This window comes from Nerophis ophidion, linkage group LG11 (genome assembly GCF_033978795.1).
Source record: "Nerophis ophidion isolate RoL-2023_Sa linkage group LG11, RoL_Noph_v1.0, whole genome shotgun sequence".
In the NCBI taxonomy this organism is placed as follows: Eukaryota; Metazoa; Chordata; class Actinopteri; order Syngnathiformes; family Syngnathidae; genus Nerophis; species Nerophis ophidion.
The window spans coordinates 4732588-4753597 of record NC_084621.1 but is presented as its reverse complement, the minus strand read 5'-3'; the positions used below and the strand labels follow the sequence as shown (position 1 = coordinate 4753597).

At 41.5% G+C, this 21010-nt stretch overlaps 1 protein-coding gene across 4 annotated transcripts in view; it reads right to left on the bottom strand.

Moving 5' to 3' along the window:
- The window catches only part of cep162 (centrosomal protein 162), a 92205-nt gene that overhangs the window by 44166 nt on the left and 27029 nt on the right, over positions 1-21010 (bottom strand). For 3 of the 4 annotated variants that reach the window (XM_061914956.1, XM_061914958.1, XM_061914959.1), the window contains exons 1-2: positions 6561-6676; positions 1639-1736 (exon numbers count right to left, since the gene is read on the bottom strand). In XM_061914956.1, the coding sequence (XP_061770940.1) occupies positions 1639-1698 (60 nt within the window). In that variant the 5' untranslated portion in view covers positions 1699-1736; positions 6561-6676. Of the gene's footprint in view, positions 1-1638; positions 1737-6560; positions 6677-21010 lie in introns of those variants that run through there. The other variant, XM_061914957.1, reaches the window with a different exon arrangement.

Below are 21010 nucleotides of genomic sequence, written 5' to 3'. Positions count from 1 at the left end.
CAAATCCTCGAGCAACGAGGAGCGCGCGAGGCTGGGATAAATGGAAGCCTGCTGATTGGCACCAGGTGTGGACCGGCTGCCAATCAACAGCAGGTGAGGGAAAGACAGAGCTCAGCGGAGACATGCAGGAAGTGGAAATCAAAATAAGAGCACTGATAGGGAATCAACACAAAACAAGAAAGCAAAAACAGAATTGAAGTGACAAATCGTCACAGTTAACTCCATACGGAAGTACTGAAAACTACAACATGGTTCACAGGGTGGAGATGCAGTCAAAGTGGAGGCACATACTACATACAGTAACACCGCCCACAAAACTGTGCATTGTGATGGTCAGAAAGCAGCTTAAAAATGATCTGGAAAACATAATTTATGCCAAATTCTGACCAAAGTACCACCATTACATGTTATGTGGACCACAGGAAGAGTTTTGAAAGTAGAAAAAAAAATCATAATATGATCAGTCTTTGAGTTTATTAAAGTTAAATCAAGGATACTTATGAATTTCGTATGTCAAGCTTGTGTGCTATTGTGTACTTAGCTGTTAGCTCCTAGGAACCTTAAAGCTTACCTTTTGCAAATAACTTCACTAAAACACAAGAAAAGACCAACCTTCTGTGTTCATTGGAGAACATTTAGATGTGAACTGGCTGTGAAGCCTGGGATGAGGTTGCAACTTGTTCAGGGTGCAGCTAGGATATGCTTCAGCGACCCGGAGAGAGAAATGAAGTGAAGTGAAGTGAATTATATTTATATAGCGCTTTTCTCGAGTGACTCAAAGCGCTTTACATAGTGAAACCCAATATCTAAGTTACATTTAAACCAGTGTGGGTGGTCCTTGGGGCAGGTGGGTAAAGTGTCTTGCCCAAGGACACAACGGCAGCGACCAGGACGGCGGAAGCGGGAATCGAACCTGCAACCCTCAAGTGGCAAGTGGTAGAAAATGAATGGCTGCCGAGGTTTGCGCAAATAAACTCGTTGATATTTTATATGCAAGCTGGTATAATTCAACAACTATTATAATGATAATAGTTGTTTTTTTTATTGCTTCTCTACTGATATCGGATAATATCGGATTCGGACATCGCAGCTGTAAAGAAGGAAACTTTCTGGTGAGCAAAGCATTGATAGGCAAAAAGATAAAGGCAGAGAAGGAGGAAGACAAACGCGATACTGGCACGTTGTCAACTGTCGTGGAGGTCGAGGACCGAGTGGGTGCTTTGTCAGCAGGCAACTGTGGCCATTCCACGAACTGCCTCTGCATCAAAAGCGAAAACGCTGACATAAGAGCCACCTGATTAGCAAACACGGACAGGAGTGTCTACTGATTGCCAATCAGGAAGCAGATGGGGAAACAACACTCAGGCAGAGGTAAAGTGGATGAGAGTGGAGACAAACAGCAAGTGAATGAAAAATAGGAGCTCTGGACACGAAACGAATACCAAAACACAAACAAACTATTAAAACAAGTTTAAGTCTAACAACCACCTGTCATGACAACCTGGAACCCCACCAAGACTCACTGTTAAGGTGGTACACTCAGGTGTATTTTAAACTAAACAAAGTTGGTGCTATTTGACTTAACAGAAACGATAAGCGGAAACGGAAAAATCTTACTAAATCTGAAAATGTACTTACCTCCTTCAAGAACAGTTCAAACTGCTCATTCACCTTTTCCTTGGTCATAATGTGAGACATACTGCTGCTCTCCACTGATTAGACGTCCACGTGGATCGCTGTTTAGGATAGATAGACGCTGTTAAGACTTGAATTTGTGAAGACAGCCATGTCTACAATATCTTACATCCAATACAACTATACATTTTCCACTAACAGGTATGTGATTTGAACTTAATGAAAAAGACTGAAAATAAGCTAGGTGTCTAAGGGGCCGCAGGTCCCCAGCCAGGTCTGGGTGCCCTGGTGGGGAAACGGGGGGGAGCTCCGCCTCTGAAGCTCCTGGTTATTCAGCAATTAAACATGCAAAAATTAAACAAAAAAAATCACCATTTGAAGATTTTTTACCGTTTAAAGAATTAAAAAATTATCAACAGAGTTTACATAAATACAAAGGAATCACTATGTCGGTTTCGGTCCCTATGTTATTTAGTTACTACAGTAACTACAACTAGCGTTCACATTCACAGGAACCACATGGGTTAGCTTACTCTATACCAGGGGTGCCCATTACGTCGATCGCGAGCTACCAGTCGACCGCGGGGGGTGTGTCAGTCGATCTCCAGCCAGTCTTTTAAAAAAAATAGACCTAAAAATGAGTGATCATCAATCTTCACCAAGACGTCAAATGACATTCACGGTACCGGAGGGTCTTGTGAGATGACGCTGGCTGCTGCAAGATCATTATTATGAAAATATGACCGAGAGGAAGGCGGGAAACACTTTTTATTTCAACAGACTCTCGCGCCGTACCTTCCGTCAAAACTCGAAAGGGCGACTGCACATTTCCTATCTTCACAATAAAAGCCCTGCTTCATGCTGCCTGCGCTAACTAAATACAGAGTCTCGGAAAACTGGCGTGCACAAGCGATCCCTCAGAAAGCTGGCGTGAAAATCACTTGTGCACGCCAGCTTTCCGAGACTCTTATTTTGTTAGCGCAGGCAACATGAAGCAGGGCTTTTATTGTGAAGATAGGAAATGTGCAGTCGGCCTTTAGAGTTTTGACGGAAGGGACGGCGCGAAAGTCTGTTGAAATAAAAAGTGTTTCTCGCCTTCCTCTCTGTCATTTTTTCATAATAATGAACTGGCAGCAGCCAGCGTCATCTCACAAGACCCTCGGGTGCCGTGAATGTCAATCAAGCAAGCTACGGAATTTGCCGCCAATGTTTTTCTTGTAAAGTGTATGGAAGCTGGATGAATTAGATGCCAAAAACCAACCACTTTCATGTGGTATTGTACGGAAAGGACAACTTTTTTTTCTCCTCCATTTGAAAATGTGGGCGTTATCATCATTACTGTCTGATTCCAATCAATGCAAGTCATCAGAATCAGGTAATACACCAACTTATATTCTTGTCTTCGTGAAAGAAAGACATCTATATGTGTTACACATGCTTGTATTATCATTAAACACATTTAACTTGTTTACAAAAATGTCTCTTTCATAAATAAATAAATATAAATGATATATATAAATGAGGTGGATCCCCTCGAGTTGGTCAATTGAAAAGTAGCTCGCCTGCAGAAAAAGTGTGGGCACCCCTGCTCTATACAGTATTTACCACCTTAATAGTGTTAACTTCACAGCCACAGATGTTTCATTTAGGTACAATGGGGCAAAAACGTATTTAGTCAGCCAGCGATTGTGCAAGTTCTCCCACTTAAAATGATGACAAAGGTCTGTAATTTTCATCATAGGTACACTTCAACTGTGAGAGACAGAATGTGAAAAAAAATCCAAAAATTCACATTGTAGGAATTTTAAAGAATTTATTTGTACATTATGGTGGAAAAAAAGTATTTGGTCACTTCAAACAAGGAAGATCTCTGGCTCTCACAGACCTGTAACTTCTTCTTTAAGAAGCTCTTCTGTCCTCCACTCGTTACCTGTATAAAAGACACCTGTCCACGGCTTCAAACAGTCAGACTCCAAACTCCACTATGGCCAAGACCAAAGAGCTGTCGAAGGACACCAGGAAAAGAATTGTAGACCTACACCAGACTGGGAATAGTGAATCTACAATAGGCAAGCAGCTCGCCGACAGGGAATCAAATCCTGCAGTGCCAGACGTGTCCCCCTGCTTAAGCCAGTGCATGTCCAGGCCCGTCTGAAGTTTGCCAGAGAGCACATCGGTGATACAGCAGAAGATTGGGAGAATGTCATGTGGTCACATGAAACCAAAATAGAACTTTTTGGTATAAACTCAACTCGTCGTGTTTGGAGGAAGAAGAATACTGAGTTGCATCCCAAGAACACCATTCCTACTGTGAAGCATGGGGGTGGAAACATCATGCTTTGGGGCTGTTTTTCTGCTAAGGGGACAGGACGATTGATCCGTGTTAAGGAAAGAATGAATGGGGCCATGTATCGTGAGATTTTGAGCCAAAACCTCCTTCCATCTGTGAGAGCTTTGAAGATGAAACGTGGCTGGGTCTTCCAGCATGACAATAATCCCAAACACACCACCCGGGCAACGAAGGAGTGGCTCCGTAAGAAGCATTTGAAAGTCCTGGAGTGGCCTAGCCAGTCTCCAGACCTCAACCCCATAGAAAATCTGTGGAAGGAGTTGAAAGTCTGTGTTGCTTGGTGACAGCCCCAAAACATCACTGCTCTTGAGAAGATCTGCATAGAGGAATGGGCCAAAATACCAGCTACTGTGTGTGCAAACCTGGTAAAGACCTATAGTATTCGTTTCACCTCTGTTATTGCCAACAAAGGTTATATTACAAAGTATTGAGTTGAATTTTTGTTATTGACCAAATACTTATGTTCCACCATAATTTACAAATAAATTCTTTAAAATTCCTACAATGTGAATTCCTGGATTTTTTTTCACATTCTGTCTCTCACAGTTGAAGTGTACCTATGATGAAAATTACAGACCTCTGTCATCATTTTAAGTGGGAGAACTTGCACAATCGCTGGCTGACTAAATACTTTTTTGCCCCACTGTATATGGCAACCACACAACATATGCAATATTTTTTCCAGATAAAACATTTTAAAGTGATATTTTTTTAAGTAATAATTCATTATAACATAGATTTTTTTTGGGCATTTTTTTTGAGCAATGGAAAAAAAAGAAAAAGACAAAAGGGAAAAAAAACTGCCTGCATTACAGCTTTGTGTCAACATTGCCAATTTTTCTCATTAGATTTCACCTCAGTCCACTTCTTTTAAATGTTTATTTTTTATTTTTGCAATACTATCAATTTTGCAATTTTTGCAGAATGTGTGGCGGGCCGGTAAATGGCACCCGGGCCGCACTTTGGACACCCCTGCAGAGCGAAGGTTTTGAGAAGAGTGAAAATAAAGCGGTTCTCGTGTAAAACTAGAGCCTCCGTGTTTGTTATTTTATAGTTTTATACAGTATAGGCAACTTATATAAACCCTCGGTTACACCAGCAAGCGCTGTAAAGAACCGTAAAAGGCACTCGTGTCAAACATGATTTTATCAATTGTTTTTTCTGTGTCACTTTTGATATGGTTTTGTAATGGCTTACATGCTTTTTTTTTTGGTTTCTTTTGGTGTGATTATTGTTTTGCATTGATCAAGCGCTGTGATTTTTACTTTTTTTTTTTACTTTTTAAGTGTTTACGATGGACAGGTCCTCGGGAGGTGATCTTGTCAATCAATCAATCAATCAATGTTTATTTATATAGCCCTAAATCACAAATGTCTAAAAGCACTGTACAAACCACTACGACATCCTAGGAAGAACCCACATAAGGGCAAGGAAAACTCACACCCAGTGGGACGCCAGTAACAATGATGACTATGAGAAACCTTGGAGAGGACCTCAAATGTCAATCAATCAATCAATGTTTATTTATATAGCCCTAAATCACAAATGTCTTAAAGCACTGTACAAACCACTACGACATCCTAGGAAGAACCCACATAAGGGCAAGGAAAACTCACACCCAGTGGGACGCCAGTAACAATGATGACTATGAGAAACCTTGGAGAGGACCTCAAATGTGGGATCCAAGACTGCAGCAAGAGTCCCGTCCACAGGAAACCATCCCCAAGCGGAAGCGGATCAGCAGCGTAGAGATGTCCCCAACCGATACACAGGCGAGCGGTCCATCCTGGGTCTCGACTCTGGACAGCCAGTACTTCATCCATGGTCATCGGATCACTTCCTGAGGATCCTTGATGCCGAGGAACATTCACCCTTTTTGCTGTGGTCTGGATAGCCTGCTAATCATGAGCTGCAGCAGGATGGATATATATATATATATATATATACATACAATATTTTGGTGTCTTTTCTAATATTGTCTATACTGTTAACCTTGAGTTGTTAAGGTTCGAGTGCAGCTCTCTCCTCAAGTGTGTATGTGAGTGTATGTGTGCCTGTATGAAGGGTTTGCGTGAGCAAAGTATGACTGTTTGTCATTTTAACTATAAAATATAATAAAATATATTTGCAAGAAAAAAAAAGATGTTCTACTTGATCGTCTGAGTGCTAAAATATTTAGATAGCTTTGGGCGGAAGTCAGAAATATATTTCACACACAAAACATTTAATAATAACCCATCCTTATTTGAGTACGCTGTCCTGGCTGCAGTAACAAATATAACAGGTGACTAAATATTTGTCGTAATATTCATGTGATTGCGGTGTTAATCTACAGAATAGCAGATAGGTAAAAGTCTAAATTGATTTATTTTGAAGTTATAAATCCTATTTCCGGTGCTGTAGACATCGTATGACGTTTACGAAGTTGTTTATCTAGTTAGCTCTTTTAAAGTTAGCCGCCTGGCTTACTGCTCACAGCTCCATTTCTTATAACTGAGCGAAATGAGTTATTATCAACGTCGCTCGACTTATATTTGTGTAAACATATCCATGTACTTTATGTAATTAGACTCACATGAAACAGCCCGCAGCTCCAACAAACAACAAAGTCCGTCCTTCCTGCTTCCTTACTTCTTTGAGTCTGCGGCAGTTCCCGCGACAGCACGCGGGCGAGAAGTAGGTTCTGATTGGCTACGGAGAAACGCGTCATAGAAGTGGACAGCCAATGAACAGGAAGATAACTGGCAGGTGCGTTTTATGACCTAAATAAAAAGTATGACGTTAATGAATGTCCGCCATGAAAAATGAATTGCTGTGCCATGACATTGTAACAATAATAATAGTGATCATGATAATATATGACACTGTTCAAAACAGAGATACCAAGTGCTCTACAAACCATAAGTAAGTACTGCAAACATCCAATACGTGTGATAGCAAGAAATAATACAAATGTAGAAAAGCATGTATAAAATACTTGAACTTGATAATATGAGCAATAATAATATGGGCATTGTTGCTATGCACCAATTTGGCTTTGATTGGTTGAAACGTTTATTAGTAGATTGAACAGTATATTTGCCAACCTTGAGACCTCCGATTTCGGGAGGTGGGTGGTGGTGGGCAGAGGTGGGTAGAGTAGCCAGAAATTGTACTCAAGTAAGTGTACTGTTACTTTAGAGATTCATTACTCAAGTAAAAGTAAGGAGTAGTCACCCAAATACTTACCTGAGTAAAAGTAAAAAGTACATTGTGAAAAAACTACTGAAGTACTGAGTAACTGATGAGTAACCTGATTACGGCAACAAATAATGCACAAAAACATAAAGATAGCAATGAGCAAATTCAGAGCCAGGAATATCTCTTAAGCAACTAAAACAGTAATATATATTAAATAATAGTACATTAAAATAAAATAGAAAAATGGCACATTGAGCCACAATAACTTAACAGCACCATAGGCTCAGTAGGCATTCATTGATTTGATTGATTGATTGAGTGATTGAAACTTGTATTAGTAGATTGTACAGTACAGTACATATTCCGTACAATTGACCACTAAATGGTAACACCCCAATAAAGTTTTCAATGTTTATCAATTACGACCAAGTCGAGGTGATCTACCTCATATATACATATACATACACACATATCATTTATACACACACATATCATATATATATACATACATACGTTTATATATACAGAATATAATTTATATTTATTTATTTTGCCGTTTTTGTTGACATGTTAAAGGTGTTTTAATGAATATACATGCATGTTTAACATATAGATTCCTATATTTCATGAAGACAAGACTATAAGTTGGTGTATTACCTGATTCTGATGACTTGCATTGATTGGAATCAGATGTCCACGTTTTCAGATGGAGGAGAAAAAAAGTTCCTCTTTTCTGTCTAATACCACATGAAAGTGGTTGGTTTTTGGCATCTTATTTGTCCAGCTTCCATATTCGTTTTTATACACTTTACAAGAAATACATTGGCGGCAAACTCCGTAGCTTGCTAGCTTGTTTGCTGTGGCTTTCGGAGACTCTTATTTTGTTAGCGCAGGCTCGATGCAGCGGCACTTTTATTGTGAAGACAGGAACTGTGCGATCAGTCTTTAGGCTTTTGACGGGAAGTACGGTTGAAATAAAAAATGTCTTTTTTCCTTTACACTTTTGATTGATTGATTGAAACTTGTATTAGTAGATTGCACAGTACAGTACATATTCCGTACAATTGACCACTAAATGGTAACACCCGAATAAGTTTTTCAACTTGCTTAAATCGGGTCATGTGACCGCCTGGCTCTGTTTGATTGGTCCAACGTCACCAGTGACTGCATGTGATTGGTGAAACGCAGGCATGCGTAGATCCTACTTTGAAGCTCTGTCATTAACCAAAACAAACATTAACAGATCGATAAAAAAAGTAGCGAGTAGCGAGCTGAATGTAGATAAATGGAGCGGAGTAAAAGTAGCGTTTCTTCTCTATAAATATACTTAAGTAAAAGTAAAAGTATGTTGCATAAAAACTACTCATAGAAGTACAATTTATCCCAAAAGTTACTGAAGTAAATGTAACGGAGTAAATGTAGCGCGTTACTACCCACCTCTGGTGGTGGGCGTGGTTGGTGGTGGGGCGGGGCGTGGTTGGAGGCGGAGCAAGCGTGGTTGGGGGCGTGGTTAAGAGGGGATGAGTATATTTACAGCTAGATTCACCAAGTCAAGTATTTTATATATATATATATATATATATATATATATATATATATATATATATATATATATATATATATATATATATATATTAGGGCTGTGAATCTTTGGGTGTCCCACGATTCGATTCAATATCAATTCTTGGGGTCACGATTCGATAATATATCGATTTTTTTTTATTCGATTCGATTCTCGATTAAAAAACGATATTTTTCCGATACAAAACGATTCTGTATTCATTCAATACATAGGATTTCAGCAGGATCCACCCCAGTCTGCTGACATGCTAGCAGAGTAGTAGATTTTTTTTTTTTTAAAGCTTTTATAATTGTAAAGGACAATGTTTTATCAACTGATTGCAATAATGTAAATTTGTTTTAACTATTAAACAAACCAAAAATATGACTTATTTTATCTTTGTGAAAATATTGGACACAGTGTGATGTCAAGCTTATGAGATGCGATGCAAGTGTAAGCCACTGTGACACTATTCTTTTTTTTTATTTTTATAAATGTCTAATGATAATGTCAATGAGGGATTTTTAATCACTGCTATGCTGAAATTATAACTAATATTGATACTGTTGTTGATAATATTCATTTTTCTTTCACTACTTTTGGCTTGTTCTGTGTCGTGTTTGTGTCTTTATTGCAGTTTTGAGTGTTGCTGGGTCAGGTTTGGTTTTGGAATTGGACTGCATTGTTATGGTATTGCTGTGTATTGTTTTGTTGGATTGATTAAAAAAAATGAATTACATTTTTTTTTTTTTTTTAACCCCAACACCCCTAAAAAATATATATATATATATATATATATATATATATAGCCCTGCCCCCAGCCAAATTATTTTAATCCAATGTGACCCCTAAATCCAACAGTTTATGTTAGTGTACTATATACAGTACTTGTATCTATAAATATACAAGTAATAAATATTCCTTCTGAATGTATACTTTCACAGTCTGGCGATGCTCTTTTTATTCCACTTGGTGCCAGTGGCGAGCCATGGAGCCTTCTTCCCCGTACCATTGGTTGCAAAGGGGAAAGCAGTCCATCACCAGACATCAGAAGTAATCTAATAAACTCCGTCTGACTCTCCCCTTGCTCTCTTTTAGAGGTCAAGGAGGATCCATATAAATTCTGTTTTCACCTGCCGCGCGATGGTTATGTCCTTCATAATCTCACAAAGTCTCCAACATATTGTGTCAGGGACACAACAACGGAGGAAAGGAGAAATATTGCATGGGTTGTTTGTTTTTTTTTGCAACTAAGCAAAGACATTTTTTTATTGCAGTGCGTTGTTATCTCGCACTGCAATAATGCAACATCATTTACTATATAAGTTATTATATTGTTTAAATTCCTTAATTTTTAAATGGCCATGGCCGCTGATAATTTTTCAATAAAAATATAAAAAATATTAGACGCTTTTTGCACGACATTCATTTTACAGAGGACATAAAAATGTTAGTAAGTATATTACCTTTTTTTTATGTGGAGCTCAGATTGAAATGTGCACCTATTCCCCGCCCTAATGGAAGCTCCGTCCTCTCCTGTCAGACTGACATTGGGGAACGTCTACTGCAAAAACTGGACAGCATACCTTCTTCCTACAACACCGCGGCTTCTTATTCTGATTTATATTCATAAGCAGACACCTCTTATGGAAAAGTGGCTTATGAGGATGCACTTCCATCAAACATAATTGGAGTGACCTTCACTGAGACATAAGTGCACTTTCTGTAGCTTCTAACCCCCTGTTTTTGATTTAGCGTATTAAAATCCACAGTGGGTGATGCATGTTCTAAACCTTCCTTTGCAGTTTGGAAGATTACGCGCTGCTCCTCAGACAACCTGACAGTTTTGGATTAATAGCATGGGGCTTAAGGTTGAATACTCAAGGTGGTCTTCTTGAGGCGTCCCTGAGACAGCGACAGGAAAGCCTCTCAGCTCAGGTTATCCCCGCAACTTTGAACTCGGTGAAATAGAAAAGAGCTGAGTGATGGCCCGGATACATTCAATTCATTGATACGTCTTTCATAGATTATATTATGCCAGGCAGGGTTTTTTTTAACATATTATGTCATTGCACCAGTTAAACCGTATTGAGGGAGTCCAAGCAACTGAAAGACAAATGATAATTAAAGGGGAACATTATCAGCAGACCTATGTAAGCGTCAATATATACCTTGATGGTGCAGAAAAAAGACCATCTATTTTTTTAACCGATTTCCGAACTCTAAATGGGTGAATTTTGGGCGAATTAAACGCCTTTCTGTTTATCCCGCTGGAGGCGATGACGTCAGAATGTGACGTCGCCGAGGTAACACGCCCACCATTTTCATTTTCAACACATTACAAACACCGGGTCTCAGCTCTGTTATTTTCCGTTTTTTTGACTATTTTTTGGAACCTTGGAGACATCATGCCTCGTGGGTGTGTTGTCGGAGGGTGTAACAACACTAACAGGGAGGGATTCAAGTTGCACCACTGGCAAGAAATCTGCCGCCAGACCCCCATTGAATGTACCAAAGTGTCTTCACATTTGACCGGCGATGCTAAGGCAGACATGGCACAGAGATGTATGGATAACCTGCGGATACATTTGCAACGATAAAGTCAACGAAATCACAAAGGTGAGTTTTGTTGATGTTGACTGCCAGCTAATCGATGCTAACATGCTACGCTAATCGATGCTAACATGCTATTTACCGGCGGTGCTAAAGCAGACATGGCACAGAGATGTATGGATAACCTGCAGATGCATTTGCAACCATTAAGTCAACCAAATCACAAAGGTGAGTTTTGTTGATGTTTTTGACTTATGTGCTAATCAGACATATTTGGTCACGGCGTGACTGCCAGCTAATCGATGCTAACATGCTATTTAGGCTATAGCTGTATGTACATTTGCAACTATATTACGTTTCCTTCCACCCACATTTAATGCGAAAAAAAACACTTACCAATCGACGGATTTAAGTTGCTCCAGTGTCACGAGATGCGAAAGTCCTGATCGTTTGGTCCGCACATTTTACCGGCGATGCTAACGCAGCTATTCGGCCATGCTATGGCTATGAATAGCGTCAATAGCTATTCGCTCAATAGCTTCAGTTTCTTCTTCAATATTTTCATACTCCAACCATCTGTTTCAATACATGCGTAATCTGTTGAATCGCTTAAGTCGCTGAAATCCGAGTTTGAATCCGAGCTAATGTCGCTATACCTTGCTGTGCTATTCCCATTGGCAGCACTGTGTGACGTCACAGGGAAATGGCCAGTGTCTTCGCAGAGAGCCGAAAATAAGGCACCTTAAAGCTTTATGTAGGGATATTCCGAGACCGGTAACATTTTGAAAAAAACTTTAAAAAATAATCTGATTTTTATTGTTTTTAACCCTTTTGAAATTGTGATAATGTTCCCAACTCAAGGGTTCATGCAAGTCATGATCACACTTGCCAACATGCCCGATTTTCCCGGGAAACTCCCGAATTTCAGTGCCCTTCCCGAGTACGACTGCAAAAGCAGGCACCACGGGGCAAAATAATGTACCATATTCCAACTCTCGGGGCTTCACGGTGGCAGAGGGGTTAGTGCGTCTGCCTCACAATACGAAGGTCCTGCAGTCCTGGGTTCAAATCCAGGCTCGGGATCTTTCTGTGTGGAGTTTGCATGTTCTCCCCGTGAAAGCGTGGGTTCCCTCCCACTTCCAAAGACATGCACCTGGGGATAGGTTGATTGGCAACACTAAATTGGCCCTAGTGTGTGAATGTTGTCTGTCTATCTGTGTTGGCCCTGCGATGAGGTGGCGACTTGTCCAGGGTGTACCCCGCCTTCCGCCCGATTGTAGCTGAGATAGGCGCCAGCGCCCCCCGCGACCCCAAAAAGGGAATAAGCGGTAGAAAATGGATGGATGGATTCCAACTCTCTGATAAAGAAGGTGAGAAACACTACTTGGAGCAAAGTATGAAGGCGGCGTCCTCGCCAGCAAGCGTCTTCAACGAACGTAAAGGTGATATCTGCCGTCCAGGACGGTGAGAGGAGAGAGAAAGGAAAGTGAACACAAAGACTAAACGTGAAGTTACGGAGGCAAAGTTAGAAGTGGATCAGTTTAGGTTTTGCTGAATAGAGAAGAGACGCCATCTGTCTGCACAGAATCTGGAGGGCAGGTTATATCATGACCCCCAGAGATGAGAATGGGTTGTGATGTCACCAGCTGTCTGTCTTCCCTGGAGGAGGTCCACTCTTATCATGATTATCATCACTCGTTTAAAGCTGGGTTTTTTTTCTGTTTGAAATGCTTTAGGGACAATTTGGAAATACATACTTTTGTGAATGACGTTTTAAAATAAAATTTATTAGTGACATGGCAGTGTCAATAAGCCAATTGACGTCTCATACATGCAGTCCTACAGAGCTGTTCATTCAGCTCACTTTCAGGTTATTTGCAACATGCATAAGATACGTGTGGAGTTCCCCAGGGTTCGGTCCTTGGCCCTGCACTCTTCAGCATCTACATGCTGCCGCTAGGTGACATCATACGCAAATACGGTGTTAGCTTTCACTGTTATGCTGATGACACCCAACTCTACATGCCCCTAAAGCTGACCAACACGCCGGATTGTAGTCAGCTGGAGGCGTGTCTTAATGAAATTAAACAATGGATGTCCGCTAACTTTTTGCAACTCAACGCCAAAAAAACGGAAATGCTGATTATCGGTCCTGCTAGACACCGAACTCTATTTAATAATACAACTCTAACATTTGACAACCAAACAATTAAACAAGGCGACACGGTAAAGAATCTGGGTATTATCTTCGACCCTACTCTCTCCTTTGAGGCACACATTAAAAGCGTTACTAAAACGGCCATCTTTCATCTCCGTAATATCGCTAAAATTCGCTCCATTCTGTCCACTAAAGACGCTGAGATCATTATCCATGCGTTTGTTACGTCTCGCCTCGACTACTGTAACGTATTATTTTCGGATCTCCCCATGTCTAGCATTAAAAGATTACAGTTGGTACAAAATGCGGCTGCTAGACTTTTGACAAGAACAAGAAAGTTTGATCACATTACACCTGTACTGGCTCACCTGCACTGGCTTCCTGTGCACTTAAGATGTGACTTTAAGGTTTTACTACTTACGTATAAAATACTACACAGTCTAGCTCCATCCTATCTTGCCGATTGTATTGTACCATATGTCCCGGCAAGAAATCTGCCTTCAAAGGACTCCGGCTTATTAGTGATTCCCAAAGCCCAAAAAAAGTCTGCGGGCTATAGAGCGTTTTCATTTCGGGCTCCAGTACTCTGGAATGCCCTCCCGGTAAAAGTTCGAGATGCCACCTCAGTAGAAGCATTTAAGTCTCACCTTAAAACTCATTTGTATACTCTAGCCTTTAAATAGACTCCCTTTTTAGACCAGTTGATCTGCCGTTTCTTTTCTTTTTCTTCTATGTCCCACTCTCCCTTGTGGAGGGGGTCCGGTCCGATCCGGTGGCCATGTATTGCTCGCCTGTGTATCGGCTGGGGACATCTCTGCGCTGCTGATCCGCCTCCGCTTGGGATGGTTTCCTGCTGGCTCCGCTGTGAATGGGACTCTCGCTGCTGTGTTGGATGCGCTTTGGACTGGACTCTCGCGACTGTGTTGGATCCATTATGGATTGAACTTTCACAGTATCATGTTAGACCCGCTCGACATCCATTGCTTTCCTCCTCTCCAAGGTTCTCATAGTCATCATTGTCACCGACGTCCCACTGGGTGTGAGTTTTCCTTGCCCTTATGTGGGCCTACTGAGGATGTCGTGGTGGTTTGTGCAGCCCTTTGAGACACTAGTGATTTAGGGCTATATAAGTAAACATTGATTGATTGATTGATTGATACAATGTAACGCAGCACATATTTCCAGTTGTTTCATTACAGCACGTCCGAAAAGGAGTAGGCAGAAGCTGAGCTTATTTATGTCACACCGTGGCCACTTGCCCTTCCTCCTGTGTCACTGTTCTGATGTCTCTCCTGATTGCCTGATTGTGCCCACCTGTGTCTCCCTCCCTCATGTGTATATAGTTCTCGTCTTCCCCTGTCTTGTTGCCAGAGTATATCGTCTCGCTACGTATCTCCAGCCTTGTCCACAGCCTTGTACCAAGTTTGATAAGTATTGTCTTGCTTTATTTATTGATTTCTTTGTTTCCTCTGAGAGAGTGATTTTCTGTTGCTAACGTTCTGGAATGCCCTCCCGGTAACAGTTCGAGATGCTACCTCAGTAGAAGCATTTAAGTCTCACCTTAAAACTCATTTGTATACTCTAGCCTTTAAATAGACCTCCTTTTTAGACCAGTTGATCTGCCGCTTCTTTTCTTTCTCCTATGTCCCCCCCTCCCTTGTGGAGGGGGTCCGTTCCGATGACCATGGATGAAGTACTGGCTGTCCAGAGTCGAGACCCAGGATGGACCGCTCGCCTGTGTATCGGTTGGGGACATCTCTACGCTGCTGATCCGCCTCCGCTTGAGATGGTCTCCTGTGGACGGGACTCTCGCTGCTGTCTTGGATCCGCTTTGAACTGAACTCTCGCGGCTGTGTTGGAGCCACTATGGATTGAACTTTCACAGTATCATGTTAGACCCGCTCGACATCCATTGCTTTCGGTCCCCTAGAGGGTGGGGGTTGCCCACATCTGAGGTCCTCTCCAAGGTTTCTCATAGTCAGCATTGTCACTGGCGTCCCACTGGATGTGAATTCTCCCTGCCCACTGGGTGTGAGTTTTCCTTGCCCTTTTGTGGGTTCTTCCGAGGATGTTGTAGTCGTAATGATTTGTGCAGTCCTTTGAGACATTTGTGATTTGGGGCTATATAAATAAACATTGATTGATTGATTGATTGATTTGTGCTAGTCGTTTGTATCTATTTCATAGTGCCTTGTCTTCCTTTTTCCTCCATCTGGAGCGCTTTTAGTTTGCTGGCTTCCCGACTCCTTTGCATGATTGATTTTCGTTTTTGTAGATAATCATAGATTGTTGGTTTTTGCTATTAGACTCATATAGAATTTTTGCTATTGCCTTTTTCCTCCTTATGGAGTGATTTGTTGTTTGTTGCCTTATGCACTTTGCTACATTTCCTTTTGTCCTCAAATATATCACAGATTTTGTAGCCCCTTTGTTCTGATCACTCTGTCCTAGAGATAACAAAGAAAATATATTAAATAAAGTCCGAGTCAGTTGTCACGCTTCTGCACCTCAGTCCTCATTTTCGCCCAGCCCTAACAATTTAATTCTACCCCTTTTCAAACCATAGCAATTTTATCCCATTTCCTTGTTCTCTGTGACAGAACAGTGAATAAAAAATAAATAAATATACCATAGTAAGTAAACAAATATTAAATACATAAATATTCTTTGTCTCAAAAAAAAAGGCTGTTCATCATAATTCTTGTTCTGTGTACTTTGTGAACACTTGTATTTTGAAAAGTCTCTCAAACTGAATCATATTTCTTAAATTAATTTCATCATTTAATTCCACATACAGATATGCTAAAAGTTTTAAGTGTTGTACGAGCATACACGTTTTAAATTTGATTTCCCTCTAAGGTTATATTTCTCCTCTTTTGTTGAGAAGAATTGTTGTACATTCTTGGGTTGCAGGTTATAGTTTGCTTTGTACATCATTTTAGCTGTTTGCAAATGCATCAAATCGTTAAATTCCATCCATCCATCTTCTTCCGCTTATCCGAGGTCGGGTCGCGGGGGAAGCAGCCTAAGCAGGGAAACCCAGACTTCCCTCTCCCCAGCCACTTCGTCTAGCTCTTCCCGGGGGATCCCGAGGCGTTCCCAGGCCAGCCGGGAGACATAGTCTTACCAACATGTCCTGGGTCTTCCCCGTGGCCTCCTACCGGTTGGACGTGCCCTAAACACCTCCCTAGGGAGGCGTTCGGGTGGCATCCTGACCAGATGCCCGAACCACCTCATCTGGCTCCTCTCGATGTGGAGGAGCAGCGGCTTTACTTTGAGTTCCTCCCGGATGATAGAACTTCTCACCCTATCTGTAAGGGAGAGCCCAGCCACACGGCGGAGGAAACTCATTTGGGCCGCTTGTACCCGTGATCTTATCCTTTCGGTCATGACCCAAAGCTCATGACCATAGGTGAGGATGGGAACGTAGATCGACCGGTAAATTGAGAGCTTTGCCTTCCGGCTCAGCTCCTTCTTCACCACAACGGATCGATACAACGTCCGCATTACTGAAGACGCCGCACCGATCCGCCTGTCGATCTCACGATCCACTCTTCCCCCACTCGTGAACAAGACTCCTAGGTACTTGAACTCCTCCACTTGGGGCAGGGTCTCCTCCCCAACCCGGAGATGGCACTCCACCCTTTTCCGGGCGAGAACCATGGACTCGGACTTGGAGGTGCTGATTCTCATTCAGGTGGACAAAATGGAGGTGACAGGTGGACAAAATGAGTAACCAAGGAAACCAGACAAGGGAGTGGAAAAAAAAACAGGATCTTAAAGAGTCCAAAGGACAAACAGCACATGGCCAAACAAAAACATGATCAACAGACATGACATTTTATTTATTATTGGTTAGCTTCAGAATAACAATGTTATGAAAAAGAATAAGAGACTTTTTATACTCTATAAATGTTGGTCTTACTTAAAAATGCACGCATTTACTTGTATTGAATGTTAAAAAATATGATATGGCTCTCACGGAAATACATTTTGAAATATTTGGCTTTCGTGGCTCTCTCAGCCAAAAAGGTTCCCGACCCCTGGTCTAGAACATGTGTTGCTTTATTCATTATTGACGTGTTTCTTGCTACTTTATGTTGTATATTTTTTTACATGAGATTTTCAGTTCATTGTATTATCTATTACTACACCCAAAAATAAATGTGTTTTCTTTTACCTTTTCAATATCTAATCCGTCTATTTGTAATTGTTTTTGACTTTCCCTTCTACTGTTACCAAATAGCATTATTTTAGTTTTACTGAGATTCAAAGGCAGTCTGTTTTTGTGAAACCCTCTTTTTAATCTTTTCATTTCTTTTGTTATTATTTGTATTATATATTGTGTGTGTTCTCTCCCGAACAAAACATAGCTGTATCGTTAATGGCAGCTTTAATGGGTAACTTATGTCAACACTAAGACTGTCACAGTTGAAGTGTTTAATAATGTGATTTACAAAGAAAAAAAATCGCATCAATCATGTTTAAACACATATTAATCACTATATTTATTTTGACCGCACATGCTCCTTTACCTTAACTATTTTTATCCGTATGGTTACCTGAAAGGCGGAGCAGCTTATTATACGGTCAGTGATCAGGTCAATGCATACGTCAGTGCAAGGATGAGTGAGGAGGTCTGCCTGCTGGCAAATTCCACTTCAAAATGCAGGCCACGGTAGTTTTGATTAGGCTGTTTGAAAAAAGTTTTGAAGAAATAAATGTAACGCATTTAAGTAACACATTTAAAATTAAAGCTGCAAGCAGCGTTGGTCGGGTCCGCCTTTGGCCGCTGCCAAGCCGTGGTCTAAGTCAGACCTACATAGAAGTTTTTGTTTCATGTCTCTACGACATTCCTAACAGAAGTTACAAGCAGTTTTGTCTGGGTTTTTTCCTAGGGGGCGATGGAGGGCAATTTTGACTTTTGGGGTTTGGTTTTTTATTAGATGGCAATTTTCGCCAGTCCTGATGTGTGTGTAAAATTTGGTGAGTTTTGAAGCATGTTAAGGGGGTCAAATTATAGATCATCGTTTCTGGATGTTGTTGATAAATGGCTTTCGCTTGGCATAGTAGAGCTTTAAATTGCAATTTGAAGCATTTTAAGGGGGTCAAATTACAGTTTAAAGAGGTAATAAATGTAACGCATTCAAGTAACACATTTAAAATAAATACATCCTGTGTCTGACAATACAATTTCATTATTGTCAGATTGTGGTCTTTATTCAAATTATGCATCCAAGTAATTTTACTGTGATTGTGGAAAGGCGGAGCCGACGGGCCGACGGCGGGGCAGGACACATTGTGGCCCTGCTCAAGATGGCGGCAAGGAGGCGGAGAATGTGGCGGAACGGAGAGGCGGGGCGTGCCGGGAGCGATGCCGCAGACGAAATCAGGTGCGTGGGTCACGCACCTGGACACAATCAACATATCTCCTCTGGCTTTATAAAAGGGGAGAAGGAGGAGAGATCGGGGCTGAAGGAGTTGGAGAGCTGGAAAGAGCGATCGACGGTCATAGAACGGGACGACGAAGACGGCAGCTGAAAGAGCGGACCGGAGAGCGAGACACGGAGGAGCGAGCAGTATGATTGACGAGGGCGCAAAAGTCTGTTTGTATTTGAAAAAAAAAAGAGTCAAACCTGCTCAAGCTATGTCCTTCCTGGGTGGTCCACGCAACCCACACGACGACAGCAAGCGACTGTAACAGTGATTAAACGTGATGACTTAAAATGCAAAAGGTATTAGTGGTATTCGCCTGACAGCACTAGTAAATACACACACTATATTTTATGAATGCAACAATGTCCCTAAAATGTAGCACACCATGATACTGTTTGCTAACCCTCTTATACAGTACAGGCCAAAAGTTTGGACACACCTTCTCATTCAATGGGTTTTCTTTATTTTCATGACTATTTACATTGTAGATTGTCACTGAAGGCATCAAAACTATGAATGAACACATGTGGGGTTACAATCGTGGTCAAAGGTTTATTACACAGAGAAAGAGAAGACCTTTTGCCCGATTGTAGCTGAGATAGGCGCCAGCGCCCCCCGCGACCCCAAAAGGGAATAAGCGGTAGAAAATGGATGGATGGATGGAAGGAAGTTCTGTAGTCAGATGAAACAAAAATTTAGCTTTTTGGCCACAATACCCAGTAATATGTTTGGAGGAAAAAAGGTGAGGCCTTTAATTCCAGGAACACCATACATACCGTCAAGCATGGTGGTGGTGGTAGTATTATGCTATGGGCCTGTTTTGCTACCAGTAGAGCTGGTGCTTTACAGAGAGTAAATGGGAAAATGAAAAAGGAGGATTACCTTGAAATTCTTCAGGACAACCTAAAATCCTCAGCCCTTGAGATGGGTCTTGGGCACAGTTGGGTGTTCCAACAGGACAATGACCCAAAACACACATCAGAAGTGGTAAAGGAATGGCTAAATCAGGCTAGAATTAAGGTTTTAGAATGGCCTTCCCAAAGTCCTGACTTCAACGTGTGGACAATGCTGAAGAAACAAGTCCATGTAAGAAAATCAACACATTCAGCTGAACTACACCAATTTTGTCAAGAGTGGTCAAAAATTCAAGCAGAAGCTTGTGGATGGCTACCAAAAGCGCCTTATTGCAGTGAAACTTGGATGTAAGCAAATATTAACATTGCTGTATGTATACTTTTGACCCAGCATTTTCAGTAGACCCATAATAAATTCAATCAATGAATCAATGTTTACTTATATAGCCCTAATTCACTAGTGTCTCAAAGGGCTGCACAAACCACTACGACATCCTCGGTAGGCCCACATAAGGGCAAGGAAAACTCACACCCAGTGGGACGTCGGTGACAATGATGACTATGAGAACCTTGGAGAGGAGGAAAGCAATGGATGACGAGCGGGTCTAACATGATACTGTGAAAGTTCAATCCATAATGGATCCAACACAGTCGCGAGAGTCCAGTCCAAAGCGGATCCAACACAGCAGCGAGAGTCCCGTTCACAGTGGAGCCAGCAGGAAACCATCCCAAGCGGAGGCGGATCAGCAGCGCAGAGATGTCCCCAGCCGATACACAGGCAAGCAGTACATGGCCACCGGATCGGACCGGACCCCCTCCACAAAGGAGAGTGGGACATAGAAGAAAAAGAAAAGAAACGGCAGATCAACTGGTCTAAAAAGGGAGTCTATTTAAAGGCTAGAGTATACAAATGAGTTTTAAGGTGAGACTTGAATGCTTCTACTGAGGTGGCATCTCGAACTTTTACCGGGAGGGCATTCCAGAGTACTGGAGCCCGGAATGAAAACGCTCTATAGCCCGCAGACTTTTTTTGGGCTTTGGGAATCACTAATAAGCCGGAGTCCTTTGAAGGCAGATTTCTTGCCGGGACATATGGTACAATACAATGGGCAAGATAGGATGGAGCTAGACCGTGTAGTATTTTATACGTAAGTAGTAAAACCTTAAAGTCACATCTTAAGTGCACAGGAAGCCAGTGCAGGTGAGCCAGTACAGGTGTAATGTGATCAAACTTTCTTGTTCTTGTCAAAAGTCTAGCAGCCGCATTTTGTACCAACTGTAAT